This window comes from Rhinopithecus bieti, unplaced genomic scaffold (genome assembly GCF_001698545.2).
Source record: "Rhinopithecus bieti isolate Rb0 unplaced genomic scaffold, ASM169854v2 scaffold_31823, whole genome shotgun sequence".
Classification (NCBI taxonomy): Eukaryota; Metazoa; Chordata; class Mammalia; order Primates; family Cercopithecidae; genus Rhinopithecus; species Rhinopithecus bieti.
Window position 1 is genome coordinate 2,737,377 of NW_016814121.1, and position 24,407 is coordinate 2,761,783.

A 24,407-nucleotide genomic window follows, 5' to 3' on the forward strand; every position below is an offset into this window, starting at 1 on the left:
AGGGAGGGAGGGAGGGAGGAAAGAAGGGAGGGAGGAAAGAAGGGAGGGAGGGAGGGAAGGAGGGAGGAAGGAAGGGAGAAAGGGAGGAACCTCCAGGCTGAGGGGACAATGGGCACCAAGACCCAGTGTGTCTGGCACATGGCAAATCAGCTGATGCAGGGGACCCGGCAGGAGGTGGGCTGGGTGGGGGCCCCCAGGGCCTTGAATGGCAGGTGCTCCCTCCCTCTCCCCTGGGGCACACCTGGCTTCTGTGCCCCCGCACAGCAGCCGCCTTCTGCTCTCAGATCTGAGTCCTGGAACCCTACCTCCCTTCTCCCACCTACCTGCCGCCCACAGAGAAGTCGGACACGGCATAGTAGTAGGACTGGAGCACCTTGGGGTCCTTGAAGATGTCATCCCCAAACGTGTTGAGCCGGTCTAGAGAGATGAGGAGTTCGGTGCTGGTGACCCACTCCTGGGGCAGAGGGGAGAGGGAGCCATCAGCAGGTTCCCGAGTATCTAGTATTTACCCCCATCACTCTGCTGGCAGGTCCAGCTGGCTGCCCCAGGGGCTCCTGGGACACAGGAACAGGCCAAGCTCAAGCCAATTCTGAGAATGCTGCAGAAATGAGGCTGTGCTTTGGGGGTTCACCCCAACCTGGGTGCTAGGCCACCGACTGGTGCAACTTCAATGTCTTAGAGCCTCCATTTTCCCACCTGTGAAATGGAACAAAAATAGCACTTTCCCTACAAAGGTGTCTGGAGGAGGGTAGCCAGTGTCAGCACTGGCTGTGAAGTCGGGCCCGTGGTCAGGAAGCAGCTGAGGTTTGGGGGGGACAGGGGTCGAAGCAGCCCGCTGAAGACCCCATTGTGCAGGTCACCTGGCTTTTCCCAGGGGCTCCTGCACCCCATTCCAGGGATACAGCGGGGGGATGGTGTGCCCCCGCGACCTTCTCCCCTGCTCAGTGGGGCCTGGTGTGCAGCAGGCCCTGGGTTTCCTGGCTTCTCACATGCTGAGGGTCAGGCTCTTGTGTTTAGGTCACCTGCCCTAAACACAGCAGGGACTTGCGGCGCCTTGTTCTCGCTGCCTCCCCAGCCCTGGGCTCTGCCTGGCCCTAGCAGGCGCTCGAGAAATACCTGCGGACTCCTGAATGAGCAGCTTCCCCATGGAAGAGCGTGGAGGGGAAGTCGGGGAAAACCCACGTGAAGACTGACATTTTCATTTGCCTGCTGTTACCATCAGCAGCGGCTCCAGCTGAATATGAATCAGCGTTTTGATTCCGCCCAGGAGCCCCCGCTTTAGCAATCAGGCCCATCAGTACAGAAAATGAGCTCCTGGCAGGTCGTCTTTTTGCCCCAGCGTGACTCAGGCCTATAGCCCCTCCTGCTCCCCTAGAGCTCGGCAACCGGAGCTACTGCCGGGCACCCGGGGACTCTGCCGGAGGATGCCTTGGCCAGGAAGAGGGGTCCAGCACCCAAACACTAAAGTGGCAGCCTCTGCACCAAGCTAAGCTTGTGTTTGAGTTCGCAGGCCCGGATCACCCCAGGATGCACTTCCCAAAGGTCAGCGTGCATTCAGGGATCTGGTTAAAGTGCAGCTTCTGATTCAGAGGTCAGCGGTGGAGCCGGGGAGCTTGCATTTCTAACAAGTGCCCAGGTTCTGATGCTGCTGGACCGGCTGCTGAACAAGGAGCTAAGGCCTGGGGTGGGGAAGCCCGGCCGTCCAGAGCTGAAGGCACCGCGATGCTTCCTTCCCCAGAAAAAAGTGCCACCTGGAGAACTCAAACCAACTGGAAGTCAGAGCTAGGAGGTGTGGCGGCTACTGACGCATATTGTGTGGTTAGCGCTCGGGCCTCACAGGAACCCTGGAGTAGGTATTGTTATTAACCCCATTTAGAGATGAGGAGACTGAGGCTCAGAGAGGGTAACTGTTCTGTTCCAAGTTGCACAGCCCGTGCACGGCAGAGCCGGGATTCTGGTCTACCTGATCCCAGGGCCCCAGCTTTAACCACGAAGCTGGTCTGCCTTCCTGTGTCTACCCCAACACCTTATCATGCCAGTGGGGCCCAGAGACAGCAGTGACCTGCCCAAGGTCTCCTGCCTCTGCTTCCTGGTCTGTAACTCAATCCATCAGTCTGCAAGGACAACGGCAGTAAAGGAGTGGGGTCAAAATCTCTGGGACATAGGATGGACACCGGGAGAGAGAAGCCTTAGCCTCAATTGCAGGGGGCATGTCTTGGTGCCTTAAAGCTCATTTTAGGGCCCAGCACGATGGCACATACTTGTAATCCCAGCACTTTGGGAGGCCGAGGCAGGCAGACCCCTTGAGACCAGGAGTTCAAGACCAGCTGGGGCAACATGGCGAAACCCCGTCTCTACTAAAAATACAAAACTTAGCCAATGTGGTGGCGCACACCTGCAGTCCCACTACTTGGGAAGCTAAGGTAAGAGAAATTGCTTGAACCTTGGAGGCAGGGGTTGCAGTGAGCCAAGATCGTGCCACTGCACTCTAGCCTGGGCAACAGAGTGAGACTGTCTCAAAAAAAAAAAAAAAAAAAAAAAAGGCCGGGTGCGGTGGCTCAAGCCTGTAATCCCAGCACTTTGGGAGGCTGAGATGGGCGGATCACGAGGTGAGGAGATCGAGACCATCCTGGATAACACGGTGAAACCTGGTCTCTACTAAAAATACAAAAAATTAGCCGGGCGAGGTGGTGGGCGCCTGTAGTCCCAGCTACTCGGGAGGCCGAGGCAGGAGAATGGCGTAAACCCGGGAGGCGGAGCTTGCAGTGAGCTGAGATCCGGCCACTGCACTCCAGCCTGGGCGACAGAGTGAGACTCTGTCTCAAAAAAAAAAAAGCAAAAAAAAAGTCATTTTAGGGCAAGCCCCACTGACCCCAGGCACTGGAACTCCAGCTTAAGCTACGAGTGGGTGCTGGAGTTGATTTTGGATGGATCCCAGGACCCAGGCTGTGGTATTAAGGAGAAGCAGGAGGTGCACAACTTGGGCTGTATGTCCAAGGGGTGCTCAGGCAGCCACTCAACTCTGGCGGTCTTACTCTGCAACAGCCAGGTTGCGGCCTTCTCCTCCAAAGTCCTAGGCCGCTCCATGGGGGTCAGAGGGGCCCAAGACCCAGGAGCCACATCCTTCCTTCCAAGCTCTGTGTCCTCTGAGAAAGCACCTGCACCCTAAATGTGTCCAGGGGAGCATCAGGAGAAAAGAGTAAGGTAGACTTGCCTCTCTTTGTCCTGCTCTGCTCTTGGTTTCTATCCAGAAGCAGCAGGGGAGACATTTCTCAAAAGATCATCTCTCCATCAGGGACAGTATTCAGAATACATGAGGCAACGAGACACAAAACCTCCAACGACCAAGGATGTCCCCAGGGTGGTGGCTGCACAGACGCAGGTGGGAGCAGGGGCCGGCCCTCCCTGCCTGTCTTCATCTGATCTCAGCTGACGTTTTCTAACCTACAGAGCTTTGGAGCCCATGGAGAAGAAATTGTAATTTGTAAACAAAATCATGGTGACATGTGTACATTTTTAGTGGGATAAGCAGGGCCTGGAGGTCTGGAGATGTGGTTCTGTGTGATAAAGGATTTGGCTTGCCTGAAGAGGGGCCTGGCCCTTTGCCCTGGACCCAAGGGAGTGACCTCCATATCCTTGGATGTCCCACCTGGTAAGAGTGACTTCCCTTGGCCACACTACACAGTCCATGCTGATAAATTGATTTGTGGTGGGGGCCTTGGGCCACACAGAATCGGCTTCACCTCTGGAGGGGCTGGAGACAGGTCGGCCACACAGGCAGTCAGCTGTGTCTACACTGCCAACCTCCAGTAAAAACACTGGACTTCAGGCCAGGTGTGGTGGCTCACACCTTTAAGCCTAGCACTTTGGGCGGCTGAGGTGGGAGGATCGCTTGAGCCCAGGAGTTCGAGACCAGCCTGGGAAGCATAGTGAGACGAGGTCTCTGTCTAAGAAAAAAAAAAATTAAAAATAAAACTCTGGCCTTCAAGGTTGGCAGTAGTCTGTGCACACGGTCACATGTGGCTCTGGGGAAATATGTGCTGTGCGTGTGACTCCGCTGCATTGGGAGAATAGCTGGACGCTCAGAGCCTGGTCCCTCCTGACACCTGGCCGTGCGCCTCTCCCCTGGCTAATGTTAGCTGGTAGCCTTTCATTGCAAAATATTGCAGCTCTGAGCCTCACAGCTTTTCTGAGTTCCATGAGTCCTTCTAGTGAATCACTAAACCCAAGTGTGGTCCTGGGACCCCGACACAGCCGGCTCCATGTGTTCTCGTGCTGCACATCGCTGGCAGGATGCAACTTCTTTTTGGGTCTCGGTGTCCCCTCTGGAAGCAGGATTCTAACCCCAGTTCCCTCGTTATCCCAGATGGGCAAAGGAGATGCTCTGAAAGTCTGGAGGGGAGGAGAGGGCAGGTTCCCCGGGTTCAGACACGTCTCGGGTCCGAACCCGGGGAAACGGACTAGAGCAGCAGTCTCCAACCTCTTTGGCACCAGGAACAGGTTTCGTGGAAGACAATTTTTTCCACGAACGGGGTAGGTGGTGGTTTGGGATGAAACTGTTCCATCTCAGACCATCACGCATTAGATTCTCATGAGGACATGCAACCCAGTGGCTCCTGGGAGAATCTGATGCCACAGGCAGCTGATCTGACAGGAGGCGGAGCTCAGGCTGGAATGCTCGCCTGCCTGCTGCTCACCTCCTGCTGTGACTCAGGTCCTAACAGGCCTTGGACCAGTACCAGTCTGCAGTCAGGGGTTGGGGACCGGTGGACTGGAGAGCCGCCCAACACACTTGTGTGTAGATAAACAGCTATGGACACATAGCAATGTGGACACAGATGGGTGCCGATACTGGCAGGTCCACACACCTGGGTGGACCTATGTGGGCTGAACTGGAGGGCCCTGAATGGACCGACATGGCCACAGGCCTCTCTACTGCGAGGACAAGGACAGGGAGCTGTCATGCACGCATATTTCCAGAGCATGGGTGGGTACGCCCTACGTGCCAAGCATCACACTGGTCACAGTGTGTGCATTCCCGCCACCCCGCAGCGGTCTCTCCAACGTGGCAGCCACTGGCCACATGTGGCTATCTAAGTTAAAATGTATTAAAATTAAATAAAATATAAAATCCAGTTCCTCATCTGCGCTGGCCACATCTCATGGTGGCTGGTGGCACCACATGGGACAGTGCAGCTAAAGGCGCTTTCCGTCATCACAGAAAGTGCTGCTGGTCAGCCAGGAGTGGTGGCTCACGCCTGTAATCCCAGCACTTTGGGAGGCTGAGGCAGGTGGATCACTTAATGTCAGGAGTTCAAGACCAGCCTGGCCAACATGGCAAAACCCCCCTCTCTACTAAAAATACAAAAAAGAATCAGCCAGGCGTCGTGGCAGGCACTTGTAATCTCAGTTACTTGGGAATCTGAGGCAGAATAGCTTGAACCCAGGAGGCGGAGGTTTCAGTGAACAGAGATTGTGCCACTGCACCCCAGCCTGGGTGACAGAGCAAGACTCAGAAAAAAAATTTCTGGTTTTGCAGGTCCCCCACCCTGTGTGTCCTGGCACACCAGACCCTCCTACTGCCATGACCCAATCCCAACCCCGTCCCGACGCCCCAAGCCCCACTCCTCTCTGACCTGCAGCCCAGGGCTCTCCTCGAAGTTGTAGGCGCTGGGCCGGCCCTCCAGGGTGGAGAAGGCCACATTGCCCCCACTCAGCGGGGAGATGTCGCTGAACTCGGAGGTGCAGAAGGCCACGCGCTCATCCTCGCCAGGGCGCAGGTACTGGCCCTCGGGCCGGCCGTAGGTCTTCTGGCAGGAGGCGCTGTAGAACTGGTAGGGCTCCCACGGGCCATTGGTGCGGCTGCGCTTGTAGATGGCGAAGCTCTCAGGGCGACTGGTGTGGAACTTTAGCCTCACATACGTGATCTCGTAAGCCTTCCCTGCAGCCAGGAAGACAAGGCCCATTTTATGGAAGGGGTGGGAGGAATGGAATCCTGGTCCGGGGAGGGCAGATGGCTGTACTGCATGCACTAGCGTGGATGGATCACTGGAAGCTGTCTAGAGCTCTAGACAGGGCATGCCACCCTCCATTCGTGATGCCTGTTGGGGCACTGGGAAGGACAATGCCCGCATGCTTCCCAAGTATTTGCTGTTCCTTTTCCGGGTCAACTTACCACCCTGCACAGGAATCTCCATTGCAACACCCCTGATAGGCAGCCATCTCTTTTTGCTCAAATATCTCCAGCAATGGGATGTTGCCACATTCTAAGAAAACCTGCTCTACTGTTAGAAAGTTATTTCTTTTACTGTACCCCAACAAAGCCGATCCTTGCACTGGGCCTTCGGCCTCATTCCCTTGCAATGACTACAGATCTCCTAATCCTCACGAAATCCTCCCTGGACCCCTTATTGCTCCAAGTTTCTATCTTCCAAATTTCCCAAGACAGGTCTAAATCCACTGCCCCACAGCCTCATCTCCCAACTCAACCTTCAACCTACTACAATTCAGCTTCTCTGGGCCACTCCACAGAAGACACTGTACTTGCAAAGTCACCTCACTCACAGCCCCCCGTGGCCACAGCCAGGGGCCCCTGATCACACCTCCTTTCCTGGGCCTCTGATCATGCTCATCACCTCAAAAGTCCCCTGTCCCGGGGCCTCCACCTGCTCTCCTCTCCCTTGCCTGCCTTGGCTTCCTCCTGAGCCCCTCTGCTTGCTCCCTGAACCCCCACCTTCCAGTGGCCTCTCGCTTCCCTGGGCTTTAGCCCCACTCCCCCACATGCCTCCGACATCCAGTTAGGGGATCTGCAGGCTTTAGGCACCTGCCTGCCCTGCGCTCCACCCTGGAAGCATCCTCAACAGCAGACCTGACTCCATCACAATGACTCAGCTACCCTGGGGTAGGAAGGATGGCTGTGGTAGAGGGAAGGGGGTTCCCAATTCCTCCTCTTCCCTCATGGGATGTCAACAGGCAATCCCTAAAAAGAGAAAAACCCCGATGTGGCAGTGCAGGCACAAGGCTGGGAGATAAGGATGCATCAGGGAACAGAAACGGCTCAGACAGTCAGGCGGAGAGGGAGGCTGGGGTGCGGGCGCGGGAGAACTCCCACCTTCCACAGTTCGAGCTGGGAAGTATCTGGCGTCTACGCTGAGAGCGGGTATAATTTCAATAATAAGAAGGAAGTACAGCCTGAATTTAAAAGGCAATTTTCCCACTGCCTGAAATGCCACCATCTCCCCCTACCCTCCTACGTTAAGGATTCCATCCAGGTACCCCCTCCTCACAGAAGCCCAACTCAACCTTAAGCCCTAATCCACACCCCTGACATCCCCCCAAGACAGGGGAAGGGGCCTCCTGCAATGTGACCCTAAAGCTAGCCTCCTGCAGAGTTACCTGCTCAAGCAGTGGCTCCCCACCCTGGACAGAGCTCCTCGTCGTCGGCACCGGGCGTCTCTTTGGTAATCTCTGCCACCCCAGCACCTAGCAAGGTGCCTGACACCTGGCAGGCATTCACTGAGTGTTGGTGCAGGAATGAATGAATGAAGGGAAGAGCGGCCCACACAGGGAGTCCCTCCTGCATCTCTGCCGTTGGCAGTAGCCTCTCACTCCTCAGAGCAGCACAGAACTCACCCAGTCCCCTCCCCATGGCCGGCTTTCTATTCTCTGATCCTTCCATCCCTGGTCCCAGAGACCCCCAGGAGGCTGCCCACTGCCATCACCATCTTCCTTAGGTGTCAAGGACAAGCCATCCTAGTCTTCTCCCAAAACATCTTGACTCTAAGTAAGAACTAAAAGGCTGGGTGCGGTGGCTCATGTCTATAATCCCAGCACTTTGGGAGGCCGAGGCAGATGGATCACCTGAGGTCAGGAGTTCGAGACCAGCCTGACCAACGTGGTGAAACCCCATCTCTACTAAAAATACAAAAATTAGCCAGGCATGGTGGCGGGTGCCTGTAATCCCAGCTACTCGGGAGGCTGAGGCAGAAGAATTACTTGAATCCAGGAGGTGGAGGTTGCAGTGAGCTGAGGTGGTGCCATTGCACTCCAGCCTGGGCGACAGAGCAAGACTCTGTCTTAAAAAAAAAAGGCTTAAACTTCTTTCTCAGAAGAAAACAGAGGAGTAAATAAATATTTGGGACTTTGTGCTAGAAGAGCCTTCTTAGAAATGACACCAAAAGCACAGGTAACAAAAGAAAAAAATACATAAGCTAGACTTAATCAAAATCAAAAGTTCTGTCCTTCAAAGAATACCACCGAGAAAATGAAAAGGCAACCCACACAGTGGGAGAAAATAGTTGCAAATCATATATCTGATAAGGGACTTATCCAGAATATATAAAGAATACTTACCACTCAAAAAGACAACCCAACTAAAAACAGGCAAAGGGGAAGTAGATTGCTTGAGCCCAGGAGTTTGCAACCAGCCAGGGCAACATGGTGAAACCCCATTTCTACAAAAAATATAAAAAATGAGCCGAGCGCGGTGGCCTGTGCCTCCAAGCTATTTAGGAGGCTGAGGTGGGAGGACTGATTGAACCCAAGCGGTTCAGGCTGCAGTGAGCCATGATCACACCACTGCACTCCAACCTGGGCAACCGAGTGAGAACCTGGCACTCTAACCTGGGCAACCCAGTGAGACTCTATCTCAAAAAAGAAAAAACAAAAACGGCAAAGGTTTTGAATGACATTTCTCCAAAGTGGATATATGAATGGCCAAGAAACAAAAGAAAAAATGCTCCACACCATTGGCCGGCGGGGAAATGCAAGTCAAAACCATAATGAGATCCCCTTCACATCCACTAGGCTGGCTAGCATCGACAGAGATAATAACAAGTGTTGGTGAGGAAGTGGGGGCATTGGAACCCTCATACGCTGCTGATGGGAATGTAAAATGGGGCAGCCACTTTGGAAAACAGCCCAGCAGTTCCTCAAAATGTTAGACACAGGGTTATCACAGGACCCAGCAATTCCACTCCTCAGCATATACTCAAGAGAAATGAAAACACATAATATACATCCACCCAAAACATACATATGGATGTTCACAGCAGCTTTCTTTGTATAACAGCCAAAGAGTGGGAACAACTCCAATGCCCACCAACTGATGAACGAATCAATAAAACGTGGTATGTCGGCCGGGCGCGGTGGCTCAAGCCTGTAATCCCAGCACTTTGGGAGGCCGAGACGGGCGAATCACGAGGTCAGGAGATCGAGACCATCCTGGCTAACACAGTGAAACCCCGTCTCTACTAAAATACAAAACTAGCTGGGCGAGGTGGCGGGCGCCTGTAGTCCCAGCTACTCGGGAGGCTGAGGCAGGAGAATGGCGTAAACCCGGGAGGCGGAGCTTGCAGTGAGCTGAGATCTGGCCACCGCACTCCAGTCCGGGCGACAGAGCGAGACTCCGCCTCAAAAAAAACAAAACAAACAAACAAAAAAACGTGGTATGTCATATGATGGACTATGATGGGGCTATAAGAAGAAATGAAGTGCTGACACAAGCAACCACAAGAATGAACCACGAGAACGTTACACTAAGTGGCAGAAGCTAATCACCAAAGACCACATATTATGGGATTCCACGTAAATGTCCAGAATAGGCAAATCCACAGAGATAGGAAGAAGACAGGTGGCTGTCACAGGATAGGGGTTCAGGACGGGGATTGGGGGGAAACAGAAAGTGACTGCTAATAGGTACAGGGTAATAAAGGTGTTCCAAGCCGGGCTTAGTGGCTCACACCTGTCATCCCAGCACTTTGGGAGGCTAAGGCTGGAGGATCGCTTGAGCCCAGGAGTTTAAGACCAGCCTGGGTAACACAGCAAGATCCTGTCTCTATTTATTTACTTATTTATTTTTGAGACGGAAGTCTCGTTCTGTCGCCCAGGCTGGAGTGCAGTGGCGCCATCTCGGCTCACTGCAAGCTCCACTCCCAGGTTCACACCATTCTCCTGCCTCAGCCTCCCAAGTAGCTGGGACAATAGGCACCCGCCACCTCGCCTGGCTAATTTTTTGTATTTTTAGTAGAGACGGGGTTTCACCATGTTAGCCAGGATGGTCTCGATCTCCTGACCTCGTGATCCGCCCACCTCGGCCTCCCAAAGTGCTGGGATTACAGGTGTGAGCCACCACACCCGACCTACAAAAAATAAATAAATAAGAACAAATTTAAAAATTAGCTGGGTGTGGTGGCTTGCATATCCCAGCTACTTGAGAGGCTGAGGTGGGAGGATGGCTTGTGCTCAGGAGGTAGAGGCCACAGTGAGCCGTGATCGCACTCCAGCCTGTGCAAGAGAGTGAGACCCTGTCTCTATACAAACCAACCAACCAACAAACAAAATATATATGTGTGTGTGTGTGTGTTTTCATCCACAGCTCCTGGCTTATGACTCCCATAGCCCTCCTTATGGTCTTTTGTGAGAATGTTGGGTGTGTTGGGCCTCAGGGGCAGGCCTCTGCCTTCTCCTGCCTACCTTTCACTCTAAAGTTCCCCCACCTTTCTGACTGTGGGTCTTAAGACCCTCCAGGAGAGGGTCCCACCCTATACCCAGGGGAAGCAATGCTGATGCATGAAGCATCCATAAAAAGCCGAGGACAGGGTTCAGGGAACTTCTGGATGGCTGAACACTGGGAGGTTTCTGGAGGGTGGCACCCAGGGAGGGCATGGAAGCTCCCGCCCCTTCACCGTTCCTCACCCTGCTCATCTCTCCATCTGTGTCCTTTGCAATATTCTTTACAATAAACCGGTCCATCTGTTACCCTGAGTTCTGCGAGCTGCTCCAGCAAACTGATTGAACCCAAAGAAGGGGTCATGGGAACTTGAAGCTAGTCTGTCAGAAGTTTCTGAGGCCTTGACTTGCGACTGGTGTGTGTGGCGGAAGACAGCCTTGGGGACTGAGCTCTCAACCTGTGGGATCTGATGCTATCTCTGACTAGATTGTGTTGGAACTGAATTAGAGGACACCCAGCTGGTACCGCTGCTTGTTGTGTGGGGGAAAACCCCACGCATTTGGTCACAGAAGTCTTCTGTGTTGATGATGCTTGTGGTCTGAGAGCAGAGGAAAAACACATTTTGAGGAGTTTTCCCTACACAGTTATATATATATATATGTATAATTGGACCTCACATCCATTAGGGTGGCTATTATAAAAAAAAAAAAAAAAAAAAAAAAAAAAACAGAAAATAACAAGTGTTGGCAAGGATATGGAGAAATTGGAACCCTTGTGCACTGTGGGTGGGAATGTGAAATGGTGCAGCCGCTATGGAAAACTGGTGGTTCCTGAAAAAACTAAAAACAATGCATCTATTTGACAGCCCCAGAGCAGTTACTGTCGGCTAAGGTTTCCACTACAGATGCAAAAAGAGCGTCCCTGTGCTTTCTCTCTGACTGCTTTCTGCTTTCTGTGGCAGCCGAGATCGAATAGAGGAATACAGGAAAAAGCATGGAGAGAGAATTTTGCAACTCAAGAATAACCTTGTAAGCAGTGAAGAGCCCGTGTCACTCCAAATAAGAACCTACAATGTGAATTTACATGAGAAGTGTTGGGAAATATCTCCTACCATTCTCACCTGGTTGATTACAAAAGCTTAAAAGTGAAAGCTAATTAAAAGCAAGCCAGTGACTCTTTGCCATTTGGGGAGAAAAAAAAAACAAACACCAAAAAACCTAAGAATAGGTTTTTTTTTTTGCCATACGATCCAGCACTCCCACTTCTGGGGATATACCCAGAAGAATCAAAAGCCAGATTAAACGTTTGTGTTATATGTATTTGGAGAAAAAAAATAAAGGCATCTTCCTTCCTCCCCTAGTCTCTCTATGCACCAAAACAAGAAGCTGGTGAATCACCTCCATCCTCAGCAAGTGACCTCAGTATTCTCCAGATCACTAGCTCATTCACTGGAATATTCCGTTTGCCCTCCTCTCTGTCACCTCTCAGCCCCTCGTCTGTTCCCTGACTTAATGCAATGGTCTGGAATGCCCTGCCACCTCTCTTTGCAAACGTGTAGTCATGTCTCAGTCATGTTTCAGCTCAGACTGTACCTCAGAATCCTTCTTAACACAAAGCCCTAGGCAACAATCAATCCAAGGAAAACTGTTTGGTCTCCCCAGGTTAGAGGAGCACTTGACAATCTTTTTGTTTTTTCAGACTTGGCAATCTTGATTCATATTTGGGGCTTAGACTTAGTGCCAAGATGGGAGGGCTGTGATGGAGCCTAGCCCTGGTTCAGCCAGGGTCTTGTGGTATCTGGTGTCATGGCCATGGGGAGTCCCCAGCTCCTCACAGGGAGTCACCACACCCAGAATTGCCAAGAGTTCGCCTGGGAGAGGAAGAACAGGAGCAGTGGGTGGCCAGATGGGGCTCAGGGACCCTGCTGTGTGTGACTCCCCTGTAGGCTGGGAGCAGCTCACCGCCTGGTTCTAATGCTCGAGGTGGGCAGGGCAGCCTCACCCATGCATTCCCAGCTCAACTTTCCACCCTAGCCCTTCCTGCCCTACTCCCCAGGCCGCTATTCCCCAGATGGCTCCAATTAAAGGGCTTTGTTTTGTTTCCATTTTCCCAAAATAAGCCTCTTCATACTGAGCTCATTCTGCTTGGTCAGTGCCGGATGTGGGCCGGCTTGATTTTTATGACTGTCCCGGTATCATTCTTGATGGGCTTTATGTTCCAGCTGGCTGGAGAGGATGCAACTTGGCGCTCCTGCTGTTTGGCTTGGGCGGTGCGGGGTGGCTGGTGGGGGACGCTCTGCTGTGCCCAGCTGCTGGCTCAGCCAGCAGGTGAAGACCGGGAGGGGGGCGGGTGGGACCTCCATGTCTCCATGGGCACCAGAAGCCCCTTCACTCCCTTCCTACGCAGTCCCTTCTCTCTGGGGTCCCATGGACTCCTGAGTAGAAGGGCACCCTGGTTTTGAGCAGTGACTTTGGGCATGACACTGAGGAAGTCCTTCTCCTCCCTGAGCCTGACTCCTCATTAGTAAATGAAGCGTTTGGGGATCTCAGCCATACAGTGCGTGTAAAGCACTTGGCAAAGCACCTGGCACACAGCAGGTGCCTACTAAATGCTGGCTATTGTTAAACAGAGACTCATGCAGGGATCATGACTCCCAGGCACACTTGGGACAGTGTCCCATACTGTCAGGACTACCTGCTGTCTCCACTCTCTCACTGGATTATAAACTCCTTGAAGGTACAAATCCTGCCTCAAATCTACTCATTCATCTGGCAAGCATTTATTGGGCACCTCTTGTGTGCCAGGTGCCATGCTCAGCAATAAGGATTCATGGCACCTGCCCCAAGGGGAGGTGACAGGTAGGGAGAGAGAGGCAGGTCTTGTTTTTGTTATTGTTTGTTTGTTTTGAAACAGAATCTCACTCTGTTGTCTAGGCTGGAGTACAGTGGCACAATCTTGGCTCACTGCAACCTCCGTCCCCTGAGTTCAAGCCATTCTCCTGCCTCAGTCTCCTGAGTAGTGGTGATTACAAGCATGCACCACCAAGCCTGGCTAATTTTTGTATTTTTGTAGCAATGGGATTTCATCATGTTGGCCAGGCTGGTCTCGAACTCCTGACCTCAAGTGATCTGCCTGCCTCAGCCTCCCAAAGTGCTGGGATCAGAGGCGTGAGCAGCCGTGCCCAGCCGAGACAGACAGGTCTTTATAGAACAGGCCAAAGTAGCCCAGGGAGGCTGTGGGAGCATCAACAAGGCATCCTATGGTTCCAAGGATGAGCAGCCATTAGCCAGGGAAGGTGAGGAGAAGGTGCATTCCACATCAGGCAGGATGTTGGCAGAGCTGTGGCCACCTCGTGGTGAAGCCTGTAGTTCAGGCTGGCAGGAGCATGGAGAGGGAGGAGGTGGTGAGAAGTAAGTTTGGGGCATGTGGTCTAGTAAGCTGGTGGGATGAGCAGGGGTGCATGGGAGCCAGACAGGTGAGGAGAGCAGAAGGAACAGAATTCTACGCACAGAGAACAGCGTATCGGGTGGCCTGGAGGTGAGGGTAGCCAAGTACTCCCAAGCAGTGTCACCACCAGCTAACAGTTGAGGATGACACTTTGGCTTGGCCTTCCTGATAGGAACACAGCTGTCTCAATCACCCAGAAGCCTCATTAGCCCCTGGAGCTTGTGAGGGGCTGGGCTAGGGCTGCAGGTTTTAATTCTCGTCGCTGTTTAAAAGATCTTGGGGGTCGGGCATGGTGACTCACACCTGTAATCCCAGCACTTTGGGAGACCGAGGCGGGCGGATCACCTGAGCTCTGGAGTTCGAGACCACCCTGGGCAACATGTTGAAACCTCGTTTCTACTAAAATACAAAAAATTAGCCGGGCATGGTGGCACGCACCTGTAGTCCCAGCTACACGGGAGGCTGAAGCACGAGAATCGCTTGAACGTAGGAGGCAGAGGTTGCAGTGAGCCAAGATCATGCCGCTTCACTCCAGCTTGGGCTACAGAGTGAGACTCCGACACCAGGGAAAAAAAAAAAAAATCTTGGGGCCACTCCTTTCCTAGCCTTTTGGTTGCCTTTGGAAGAAACCTTTTCATCACAAAGGAGGGATTAAGCTGCTTTCTTTTATTTATTTAGTTAGTTAGTTAGTTAGTTAGTTAGTTAGTTAGTTAGTTTTTGAGATGGAGTCTTGCTTTGTTGCCCAGGCTGGAGTGCAGCAGTACAATCTCAGCTCACTGCAGCCTCTGCATCCCGGGTTCCAGCGGTTCACCTGCCTCAGCCTCCTGGGTAGCTGGGATTACAGGCGCACGCCACCATGCCTGGCTAATTTTTGTATTTTTAGTAGAGATGGGGTTTTGCCATGTTGACCAGGCTGATCTCGAACTCTTGACCTCAGGTGATCCGCCCACCTCAGCCTCCCAAAGTGCTGGGATTACAGGTTGAACCACCAGACTCGTTCTTTTTTTTTTTTTGAAATAGAGTCTTACTATCACCCAGACTGGAGTGCAGTGGTCTGATCCCGACTCACTACAACCTCTGTCTCTGGTTCAAGCGATTCTGTTGCCTCAGCCTCCCAAGTAGCTGGGATTATAGGCGCCCACCACAATGCTTAGTTAATTTTTTTTTTTTTTTTTTTAGTAGAGACGGGGTTTCACCATGTTGGCTAGGCTGGTGTCGAACTCCTGACCTCAAGTGATCCACCAGCCTCACCCTCCCAAAGTGCTGGGATTACAGGCGTGAGCCACCACGCCCAGCCTCTAATTAACTCTCGTAACAAAAAGTCCCCTCTGTGTCTCTGTGATATTGCTGCGTCTTCTCTCACCTCCTGGTTTGGCAAGGACGGAAAAGTCGGGATGTTTCCTATGGTGTGAGGCTGCTCCTTTGCATGAAGTCCCAGTGACTGCCTTTTTCCGATCACGCTTCTAGCTGCCAGCTACCTTTTAAGTGGCTCCAAGCTCCCCTCCCGAGAGGTGTCTGGCTGCTAGATGTTTACTAAGGAGTCTGCGCCGGCGACCCGCAGCAGCCCGCGCACAGCATCCTTTAGCGAATGCACATCTGGACCAGTCCCCCACTTGGTTCCAAGATGCGAAACCTCTGCTCCAAACAGACACAGACACCAGGCCGCCCCCAGATCCGGACTCTGTTTGCTCCGCACGCTTTCTTTTAAGGGGTTGGGAGTTACGGTGCCAAGCTGTGCTGCACCAGAACTTTGAAAAACATCTTAAAACAAAACATAGCAATGCGGGTGCTTTAAAAAAAATACTGTAGCAATGTGTTCTCTCCAGTTTTTAAATTAGAACAAGCTTCATGAGAGAATATTGGGAAAATGTAGAAACACGAAAAATGGAAGAAAAGTCGCTGCAAGTCCTGAGGACAAACACACTTTTACCATTTTGATATCTTTCGTTTTTGCCTACTCTTTAGGGATTTTAAAATATAAATCTGATGATTCCACATGTACCAACTTGTGTCTTTTTCTTCATTCAACATTTTGACTTAAGAGCTCCCTGTGTATTACAAACCCTTTGTCAGCTGTTGCACTGAATGGCTCCAATCACCATGTGAATTTATGTCCTACAATTTACTTAACTATTCCCTTATGGTTCCAATTTTTCCCTACTATAAAGAACGCCTCGATGAACGTTTTCATGCATTAGGACCCTTCCCTTATTTTAATTCCCAGAAGTAGGATTCCTTTGCCAAAGGCCGGGAATATTCTTGTAGGTCTTCATCCATGTTGCCAAGCTGCCTTCCCACAGGGCCGACATGTACTTCTCCCCAAACCTTCTTTTATTGTGGTGAAATATGCATAACATGACATTTACCATCTTAACCATTTGCACAGCTCACATTGTTGTGCAACCTTCACCACCATCCATCTCCAGAACTCTTTCATCTTCCCAAATTGAAACTCTGTCCCCATGAGACAGTCACTCTCCATTGCCCCTCCCCCAGCCCCTGGCAACCAGACTTCTACCTTCTGTCTCTGTGGATGTGACTATCCCAGGATGCGTCTCATATCAGTGGAACCCTACAGTATTTGTTCTGTTTTGACTGGCTTCTTTCCCTTAGCATTATGTCCTCAAGGTTCATCTGTACTGTGGCTGTGTGAGAATCTCCTTCCTTTTCAGGGCTGAGTAATATTCTACTGGATGGATGGACCACATTTGCTCTTGCTCATCATTCACCCCTTGGTGGACACTTAGGCTGCCTCGGCTTTGGTTACTGTGGAAATGCTGTTATGGGCCAGGTGCCATGGCTCATGCCTGTAATCCCAGCACTTTGGGAGGCTGAGGCGGGCAGATCATCTGAGTTCAGGAGTTCGAGACCAGTCTGGCCAACATGATGAAACCCCGTCACCACTAAAAATACAAAAAATTAGCCAGGTGTGGTGGCGGGAACCTGTAATCCCAGCTACTCAGGAGGCTGAGGCAGGAGAATTGCTTGAACCTGGGAGGTGGAGGTTGCAATGAGCCGAGATCGCACCATTGCACTCCAGCCTGAGCAGTGGAGCAAGACTCTGTCTCAAAAAAATAAAAAAGAAAAGAAAATGCCTCTAGGGACACAGGGACCCCTGCATGACATCCAGAGTGGTCGGTGTTGAGGAGGCTGTTCCAATTACCCAGTCAAGGGCTCAGGTGGAGACCGAGCCAGGGCGAAAGGTGCAGGTGGAGTCCTGGATGTCGACTATGATTTAAATAAGCAAAGCCAGGGCATGAGGTGGGCAAGGGCACAGCTGCTGGGAGGGCTTGCCTGGGACAAGGGGCCACAGGGAAGGGAGGTAGACCAAGCAACTGGAGCCTGGGCAAGGGAGAGCAGGGCAGGGTAGGGAAGGGCTGGGTCGGGAGGATGGCAGCGCTGCCATGAACGCCATGGCTTAGGAGTATGGGAGGCACCTCCAAGGCTGGGGGTCCTTCCTCCATGAATTCCTCACTCCCTCGCTCTCAGCAAGGAAACACAGTGCAATCTTGCAATCCTGGGGTTCACAGCCCAGCCCCACCAATTCCTGCCTCTGTGGCCTTGGGCAAAATACCTGAACTCCCTCAGGTTCAGTGGGCAAGTGACTGCAATGTAGTGCCTCGGTGTCCCCATTTGCAAAATAGGCATAACAATAACAGGGCTACATGAACAAACACCTTGGAAGCACTTGGAACAGTCTCAGGCATGAAGCATTTGTTCAACTACATTTTTCTTTTTTCTGAGAGAGGGTCTCGCTCTGTTGCCCAGGCTGGAGTGAAGTGGTGTGATCACAGCTCACTGCAGCCTCGAACTCGCAGGCTCCAGTGATCCTCCCACCTCAGCCTTCCAAGCAGCTGGGACTACAGGCACTTGCCCCCATGCCCGGCTAATTTTTTCATTTCTATTTTTATTTTTGTAAAGACAGGGTCTCACTTTGTTGCCCAGGCTGACCCTGAACTTCTGGTTCAAGGGATCTTCCCGTCTCTGCCTCCCAAAGTGCTGGGATTACAGGTGTGAGTCTCACCCAGCCTCAGTGAAATTTGAGCTGCTCTTCCATTCATTCGCCTGACCAACCTTTACCCAGCACCCTGCGCAGTAGGCAAATGCAGGCTGGGCACTAGGGTACAGGCATTCCCTCTGGAGCTCAGAGGTAGGGATGGACATAAACAAACCAAGCCCTCAAGCAGTGTAATCCAGACTCTGGTGGAAGGAGGATTAGGGGCTGCAAGGATGCACAGGCAGGCCCTCTGCCCAAACTTGGAGGGGTGAGAGGCTTTCCAGAGGAGGCACCTCTAAGCTGAGTGGGGCAGACAGACATCCCCAGGGCTCGGCACAGGGATCGGCAGACATGCAATGGTTTTGTGGATGAACAAGATGTGAGTTAGGCTGAAGGTGGGAGGAGAAGTGTGCTGGGCAGAAGCCACAGCACATGTAAAGTGCTGGAGGAGAGACAGTGCCTTGGCCTGGCCAAGGCCTTGCTGGAGGGCAGTGTGGGAAGTGGACAGGCCTGACGCGGAGGCCATGGGAGGCTGCCTACACCCATCCTGGGCTTTGTGACTTCCTACCCCTGCATCTCCTGGATTAGTCCGGGGAGGCCCAGAGAGAGAGAGAGGTGGCCAAGGCCAGCTGGGCCCAGGGGACTGGGGGGCAGTTCTGTGGGTGGATGGAGGCTAACCAGCCGCTGCCTTGACCCCCTGCCCTGCTTGGGGCTCAGCGTTCCAGCCAGAACCCCCAGGGAGCAGGAGGGAGGACTTGGCCCCCAGCACTGGCCCAGGCCAAGGCAAACGCAGCCACCCACTCGACAGGAAGACAGAACGGAGCCAAAGCTCAGGAGACCCAGCTGGCTCCAGGGCCCCTCAGGGGCCGCAGGGTCCCCCTAATGTCCAGTCCCCTGGGGCCCAGCTCCTCGCTGTGGCTGGCCAGACCGCAGCGTCTTCTTGGTGTCTGCACTCAGGCCATCCAGGCCCGGCCTGTCAACGAACACACAGAGCTGCCTCTGCCTCTTGGTGCTGCTCCCTCAGCCTGGAACATCCTTTCCTCTTTTGTCAGCTCCTACCATCCTTCAGGTCTCAGCGAGACCCTTCCTGACCCTGTTGATGAGGCTCATGCGCGCCAGTGCATGTTCTCAGAGCATACATCCTCGTTTGCAGCATTGCTCAGTACAGGCTGCCTTCTGGCGGGCCCCGAGCCCCCCAGGACAGGGGCCACACATAGCCCTGTTCACAGCTGCATCCTGTGGCCAGTGAGCCAAGTCTGGGTGACCACCAAGCAAACAGCTAAATGAAAGCAAGAAGAAATCAACTCCACGCAGGGGCATCCAGGACCTGCAGGGGAGGGAGGGGAGAACTCATCCGCTTGGGGACTGAGGTCTTTCTGTGATTCCAGGAGATTCTCAGCGATCTAAGTGCAAGCGGGCAGGAGACTCCCCCAGCACAGTGAAAGCCACAGCCCACACTGTTCCTCCCAGGACCGAGGCTTGAAGCATGTGAACCAGCCTAGCCCGGACCTTCTTCATTCCCAAGTGCAGCCGTTAGGGGAACGGTCCCAGGGGCCACCATTTATTGACTTGTGTGAACCTAAGCAACTGATCTCACCCTCAGCGCCTCAGTTTTGCTGTCTGTAAAAGAACAAAGCACGCCGGTGTGGAATGCTGTCTGGGCGAGTCCTTGGCACATGGTGAGAGCCCCAGAACGGTCTGTACCCCTGTCACTGTCCACTCCCCTCACACCCCCACTGACTCCCAGGCCCCAGCCCAGTGGCCTCCCTGGGCCTTGGTGGCAGGCTGGGGCTGCCAGACCCCACTGCTGCCTTTCATCCCAGACAGGAAGGCTCAGCTCAGAGATGACGGGAGGATCGGGAACAGATGTCCGAGAGCCACGGGGGGCTGGGAACACGGCGACCTCCATCTCCTTCCCTGCCCCTCATCCCATTCCCTCTAGGAGACCCCGGGCCAAAGCTGGCCGCCCACTCTCCCCTCCCATGAGCCTTCAAGGAGAGGGAGCAGTGGGGGACAGAGCCAGTAGAGGTGGCCTAAGGACCAGGAAGAGAGGTTGTCAGACAGCCTCCACAGGGGACACTGACAATCCCAGGCCTCTCCTTCCCCCGCTATTATGCAAGCCATGGCTTAGCCTGGAGCAAACCTAAGTCAAAGAAAACCAAAAAGAGCCCAAATCTGGGACTGCGCTGAGCCCCCGGCGCCCCTTGTGCGTAAACAGAGCCCAGGGTCAGGATGTCTTTGAGGAGGCAGGGTGGCCGTGACGAGCATTTCTCAATCCCTGCAGGGGAGCCTACCCGCAGGGCAGCCTCAGCCCTGAGCCGTCTCAGCAGCCCCGCTGGTCACACACAAGGACTGCCACGGCTCCGACCCGGGCTCATGAACCTGAACAGCTGCTCAGGAGCTGTTATCTTGAGCGACTCTTATCCGCAAGGTACAGGTGAGGAAACTGAGGCTGAGGGAGGGGATGCTGCTTGCCCAGTGAGTGGCTCTGCTGGGCCAAAGTCCAAAGCCCCCGTTTCATGATTTCTACCCTATTCTGCCTCCCAGAGCAGGCAAAAGAGAATGCTGAGCTGGCCCCAGAGCACAGGACAGAGGAGGTGACCCTGTCACTCATACTTGTGGACTCTCTCCTATATGCCTGGTTTTTGGCAACAAAACAGAAAGAATGCTCACCGGGATAAGACACAGCAGGGAGCGTGTGTGAGTGTGTGTGAGGGTGTGAGTGTGTGTGTGTGGGTCTGTGAGTGTGCGTGTGAGAGACTGTGTGTGTGTGTGTGTGAGACTGTGTGTGTGTGTGAGTGCGTGCGTGTGTGTGTCTGTGTGTGTGAGTGTGTGTGTGCGTGTGTGTGTCTGTGTGTGTGTGTGTGTGAGTGTGTGTGTGTGTGTCTGTGTCTTCGCTGTCTTCATTTACAGTGTGGAGGCTCTCAGGCTCCTGGCTTTCAGAAGGATCAGAACCATCCCGCTTCTAAAGTTCTGGGCAGAGTTCAACGAGGGCGCACAGCTTAGCACAGGGCCTGGCACAACACAGAGGCTCAGGAAACAGGAACTACCCCAAATCCAAAACCTTGGCCATTTCTCCCAACTTCCTCCCACCTTGTTTGTGCCTGGGCTGAGCCCTTTCCTTGGCCCCTGGGTTCCCAGGACACATGTGATACCCTTTGCCATGCAGCAGTGTCTCCCCCGCAACTCCCCACCCTGTTCCAGATTCCTTCCCCTGTGGCCTTGGGGTCCTGCCAGCTCCATTCAGACAGCTCCCCCAGACTCCCCCCTCCCCACTGGCTTCCTTTCCCCTCCCCCTTGTCCCGTCCAGAAGCCCCACCTAATGATCCAGACAGGCCGAGAGAAGGTGATGTGGTCCAAGAAGGGAGCTTCTGGGGTGGCAGCTAGTACCCGTGTGCTCTGCAAAGGGGGCTCACGGTCCCCCCCAACTCCAATGTCACTTCCCAGCCCTCCCCAGGACACTGTCACCAGGCTGAGGTGGAGCTGACTCAGTTGATGGTGGCAGAACTCACATCAAGGAGTTTATGCTCTGACCTCTGATGTCCTCAGCTGTCCACACGCTCAGATGGTCACTTAGCAGCTGTGTGCCTTTGTGCACAACAACCTCTCTGAACCTCAATTTTCTCTTCTGAAACATGGGAGACAGTCCCACCATCCCTAATCCAAACTCCTAGGCTCCAGATGTGTTTGGGAATTGAGAATTTTTCAGCTTTTAGAAAGATGATGCAGGCCTTATACCATATATTGTGCTAATACCCCCAGTGGGGTCTGGGGCTGCCGGCTGCACTCAGATGAGATTTCAGTAGCAAAGCGAATGAATATTCATTCTCACCAGGATAAACATAGCTTATAAACAGCCTCAGGTCAGGTTTAGCAGCCAAAATGAGTTATAAAAATAATTTGAGTTTTCAAAGCTTTGGGAGACTGACCTGGAAGATAAGGGAGTCTAACTAGTGATACCAGCCCCTCCTGAAAGGGCAGTGGAGGCTGCAACAGGAAAGACATTGAGCGCATACCCGGCCACAGAGGACATGGGAACTGGGCTGAACTCGCAGGGAGGAGAGAGCATTCCAGCTCCCTGCAGTGGGGGCAGGGGCTGAGAACCAGGGCTGGGTTCAGACTCCAGATTGTGATTCCTGGAGATCTAAGGGCTCCTGCACCTCGGCAAGTCATGAGCATGGTGGAGAGGCCACGCCACCGGGCGCAGCTACTCAGCAGCACGAAGAGACTTAGTCCTCCTTGCCCAGAGGGTTAAACTTCGCCTGTGCAGTGATGAATGTCACAACCTCTATCTTCCAGAACCCACCCAATGACTGCAGGCAGCTTCAGGGGTCCACTGAGTAACTGAAGTTGACCGGAAGCCCCAAGATCAGGAGCCCCTGTCCTAGAGGGTGACCAATTCAGTCCTTGGTGTGTCACCTCCCCAACAGTTCCAGCCTAGGATGGAAAACCATTACAGGGGATTATAATCGCAACCTAGACCCACAGCTCTGCAAGGGCCTCCCTGCCGCTCCCGCCCCACGGGGCACCCCTCAGTCTAGCCTTCTGGCTATCTAGGGGTACAGGTCCTGGTTTTTTTCTTCTTTTGTTCATCCTTTCTTTTTATTAAGAGATGGTGTCTCCCTCTGTAGCCCAGGCTGTAGTGCAGTGGCACTATCATAGCTCACTGCAGCCTCAACCTCCCAGTCTTAAGTGATCCTCCTGCCTCAGCCTCCTGAGTAGCTGGGACCATAGTTGTGCACCATCACGCCCAGCTGGTTTTTTTTTTTTTTGTTTTTTGTTTTTTTGAGACAGCGTCTAGCTCTGTGGCCCACGCTGGACTAAGGTGGTGTGATCTCGGCTCACTGCAACCTCCGCCTTCCGGGTTCAAGCAATTCTCCTCCCCCAGCCTCCTGAGTAGCTGGAACTACAGGCAGGTACTATCACGCCCAGCCAATTTTTCTATTTGTAGTAGAGACGGGTTTTCACCGTGTTGGCCAGGCTGGTCTGGAACTCCTGACCTCAAGTTATCCACCCACCTTGGCCTCCCAAAGTGCTGGGATTACAAATGTGAACCATCGCGCCCGGCCTATTTTTCTTTATTTTTTGTAAAGATGTGATCTCACTACGTTGCCCAGGCTGATCTTGAACTCCTGGGCTCAAGCGACCCTCCCAACTCGGCCTCCCGAAGTGCCGGGATTTCAGGAGTGAGCCACCGCACCCAGCCTAATTCCTATTTCTGAGCCGCCCATAATCCAACACCATATCTGGGTCCTGCAGCCCAACCTGGGCGCACAGCAGCTCAAGCCTTGGCCTCAGACCCCCAGTGGAGTGGGGACAGGGGGTGTGGTGGCGGTGCCCCCAGCCCGCGCTTACCCAGGCGGAGGGTGATGTTGACCGAGGTGGGGTACTGCACGCCGAAGGCCATGGACGGGCTCTGCCACCAGGTGCTCTCGTCCTGGTTGTGGAAGTCGGTGAGGTAGGAGGCGTTGTGGTGGCGCTGGGGGTCGGCTGCGTCGCAGCGCTGGCACTGCGCCCCCGCGCCCGCGGCGCCCACGTGGGGCAGAAGTCCTCCGGCGGGCTGCCGCACGTGTGCGAGGCCTGGGCAAGCCGGCCGAACGCCGCGTTCTCGAAACACGGGCACGGCAGCGCTGCGGGCGCCCCGCGCCGTCGTACCACGCTCCCATGCCCGCGCCGGCCGCCCGAGGTGCCAGGCAGCGCCAACCCCAGCAGGAGCGCAGCCGCCGCCGATGGTCAAAGGGCACCGACGCCGCGCGGCTCTGACGGCCCCTCTCGGCGCACGGGTGTGGGCGCGGCCTCGGGTGGCGCGGACGCGCGCTGCGCCGCCAGGGACCCCGCCTTCCCCGGTTAGGCGGGGAGCTGGAGGGAGGGGGCGGGCGGCGGCGGCCCCACCCCACGTAAAATACCAGGGACCGCGCCGTCCCCGGGCGCCCACTCCCACCTGCTGGACGTGCTCGGCAGTGCGCTGCTCGGGAGTCCGCCCCAGAGGCGACCCGGGCTTCTTTGAGCCTCAGTTTCCTAGTCTGTGGAGTGGGGTAGGTAAAGATGCAGGCTCATTATCGCCATTGGGAGGCTTCAATGGCTGCTCATTAAGTAGAAACTGCTCACCAGTGCCTTGGAAGTCCTGAGATAAAAGGGGACACGAGGATCTCTACCTGATCGCTACCGTTTGCGCATCTCCTCCTAGCAACAAAGTGCGCTCTGGACAGGGTTGTGAGATGGCTCTGCGCGGCTCCTGTTGCCCTTAACCCTGAAAAGCACTCCTGCTGCCGGCTGCGCTCTGCTCTCACAGCAAAGAGATTCTAACCTGATATTTGTGACAAGGGTACCTGGTCTTATCACAAATGTCACCTCGGAGAGGCCTTCTGCCCCCAACCCCATAAATGCCCCCTTTACTCTCCATTTATAAACATTAGTAAATCGAAGGAGAGAAGTCATTCGATAAAATTTAGCAGCCAGGCCGTGCGCGGTGGCTCACGCCTGTAATCCTAGCACTTTGGGAGGTGGAGGCGG

The 24,407-nt window shown here is 53.8% G+C and overlaps 1 protein-coding gene across 1 annotated transcript in view; it reads right to left on the reverse strand.

The window, feature by feature from the left end:
* LAMC3 (laminin subunit gamma 3) overlaps nt 1-23,624 on the reverse strand; it is a gene marked incomplete at its 5' end in the record, with an annotated part of 87,173 nt that extends 63,549 nt beyond the window's left edge. The window contains 6 exon segments of the mRNA XM_017849893.1: nt 324-454; nt 5,637-5,941; nt 23,250-23,435; nt 23,438-23,516; nt 23,519-23,587; nt 23,589-23,624. Of these exon segments, the coding sequence (XP_017705382.1) occupies nt 324-454; nt 5,637-5,941; nt 23,250-23,435; nt 23,438-23,516; nt 23,519-23,587; nt 23,589-23,624 (806 nt within the window).
* Nucleotides 23,625-24,407: the final 783 nt, after the last annotated feature.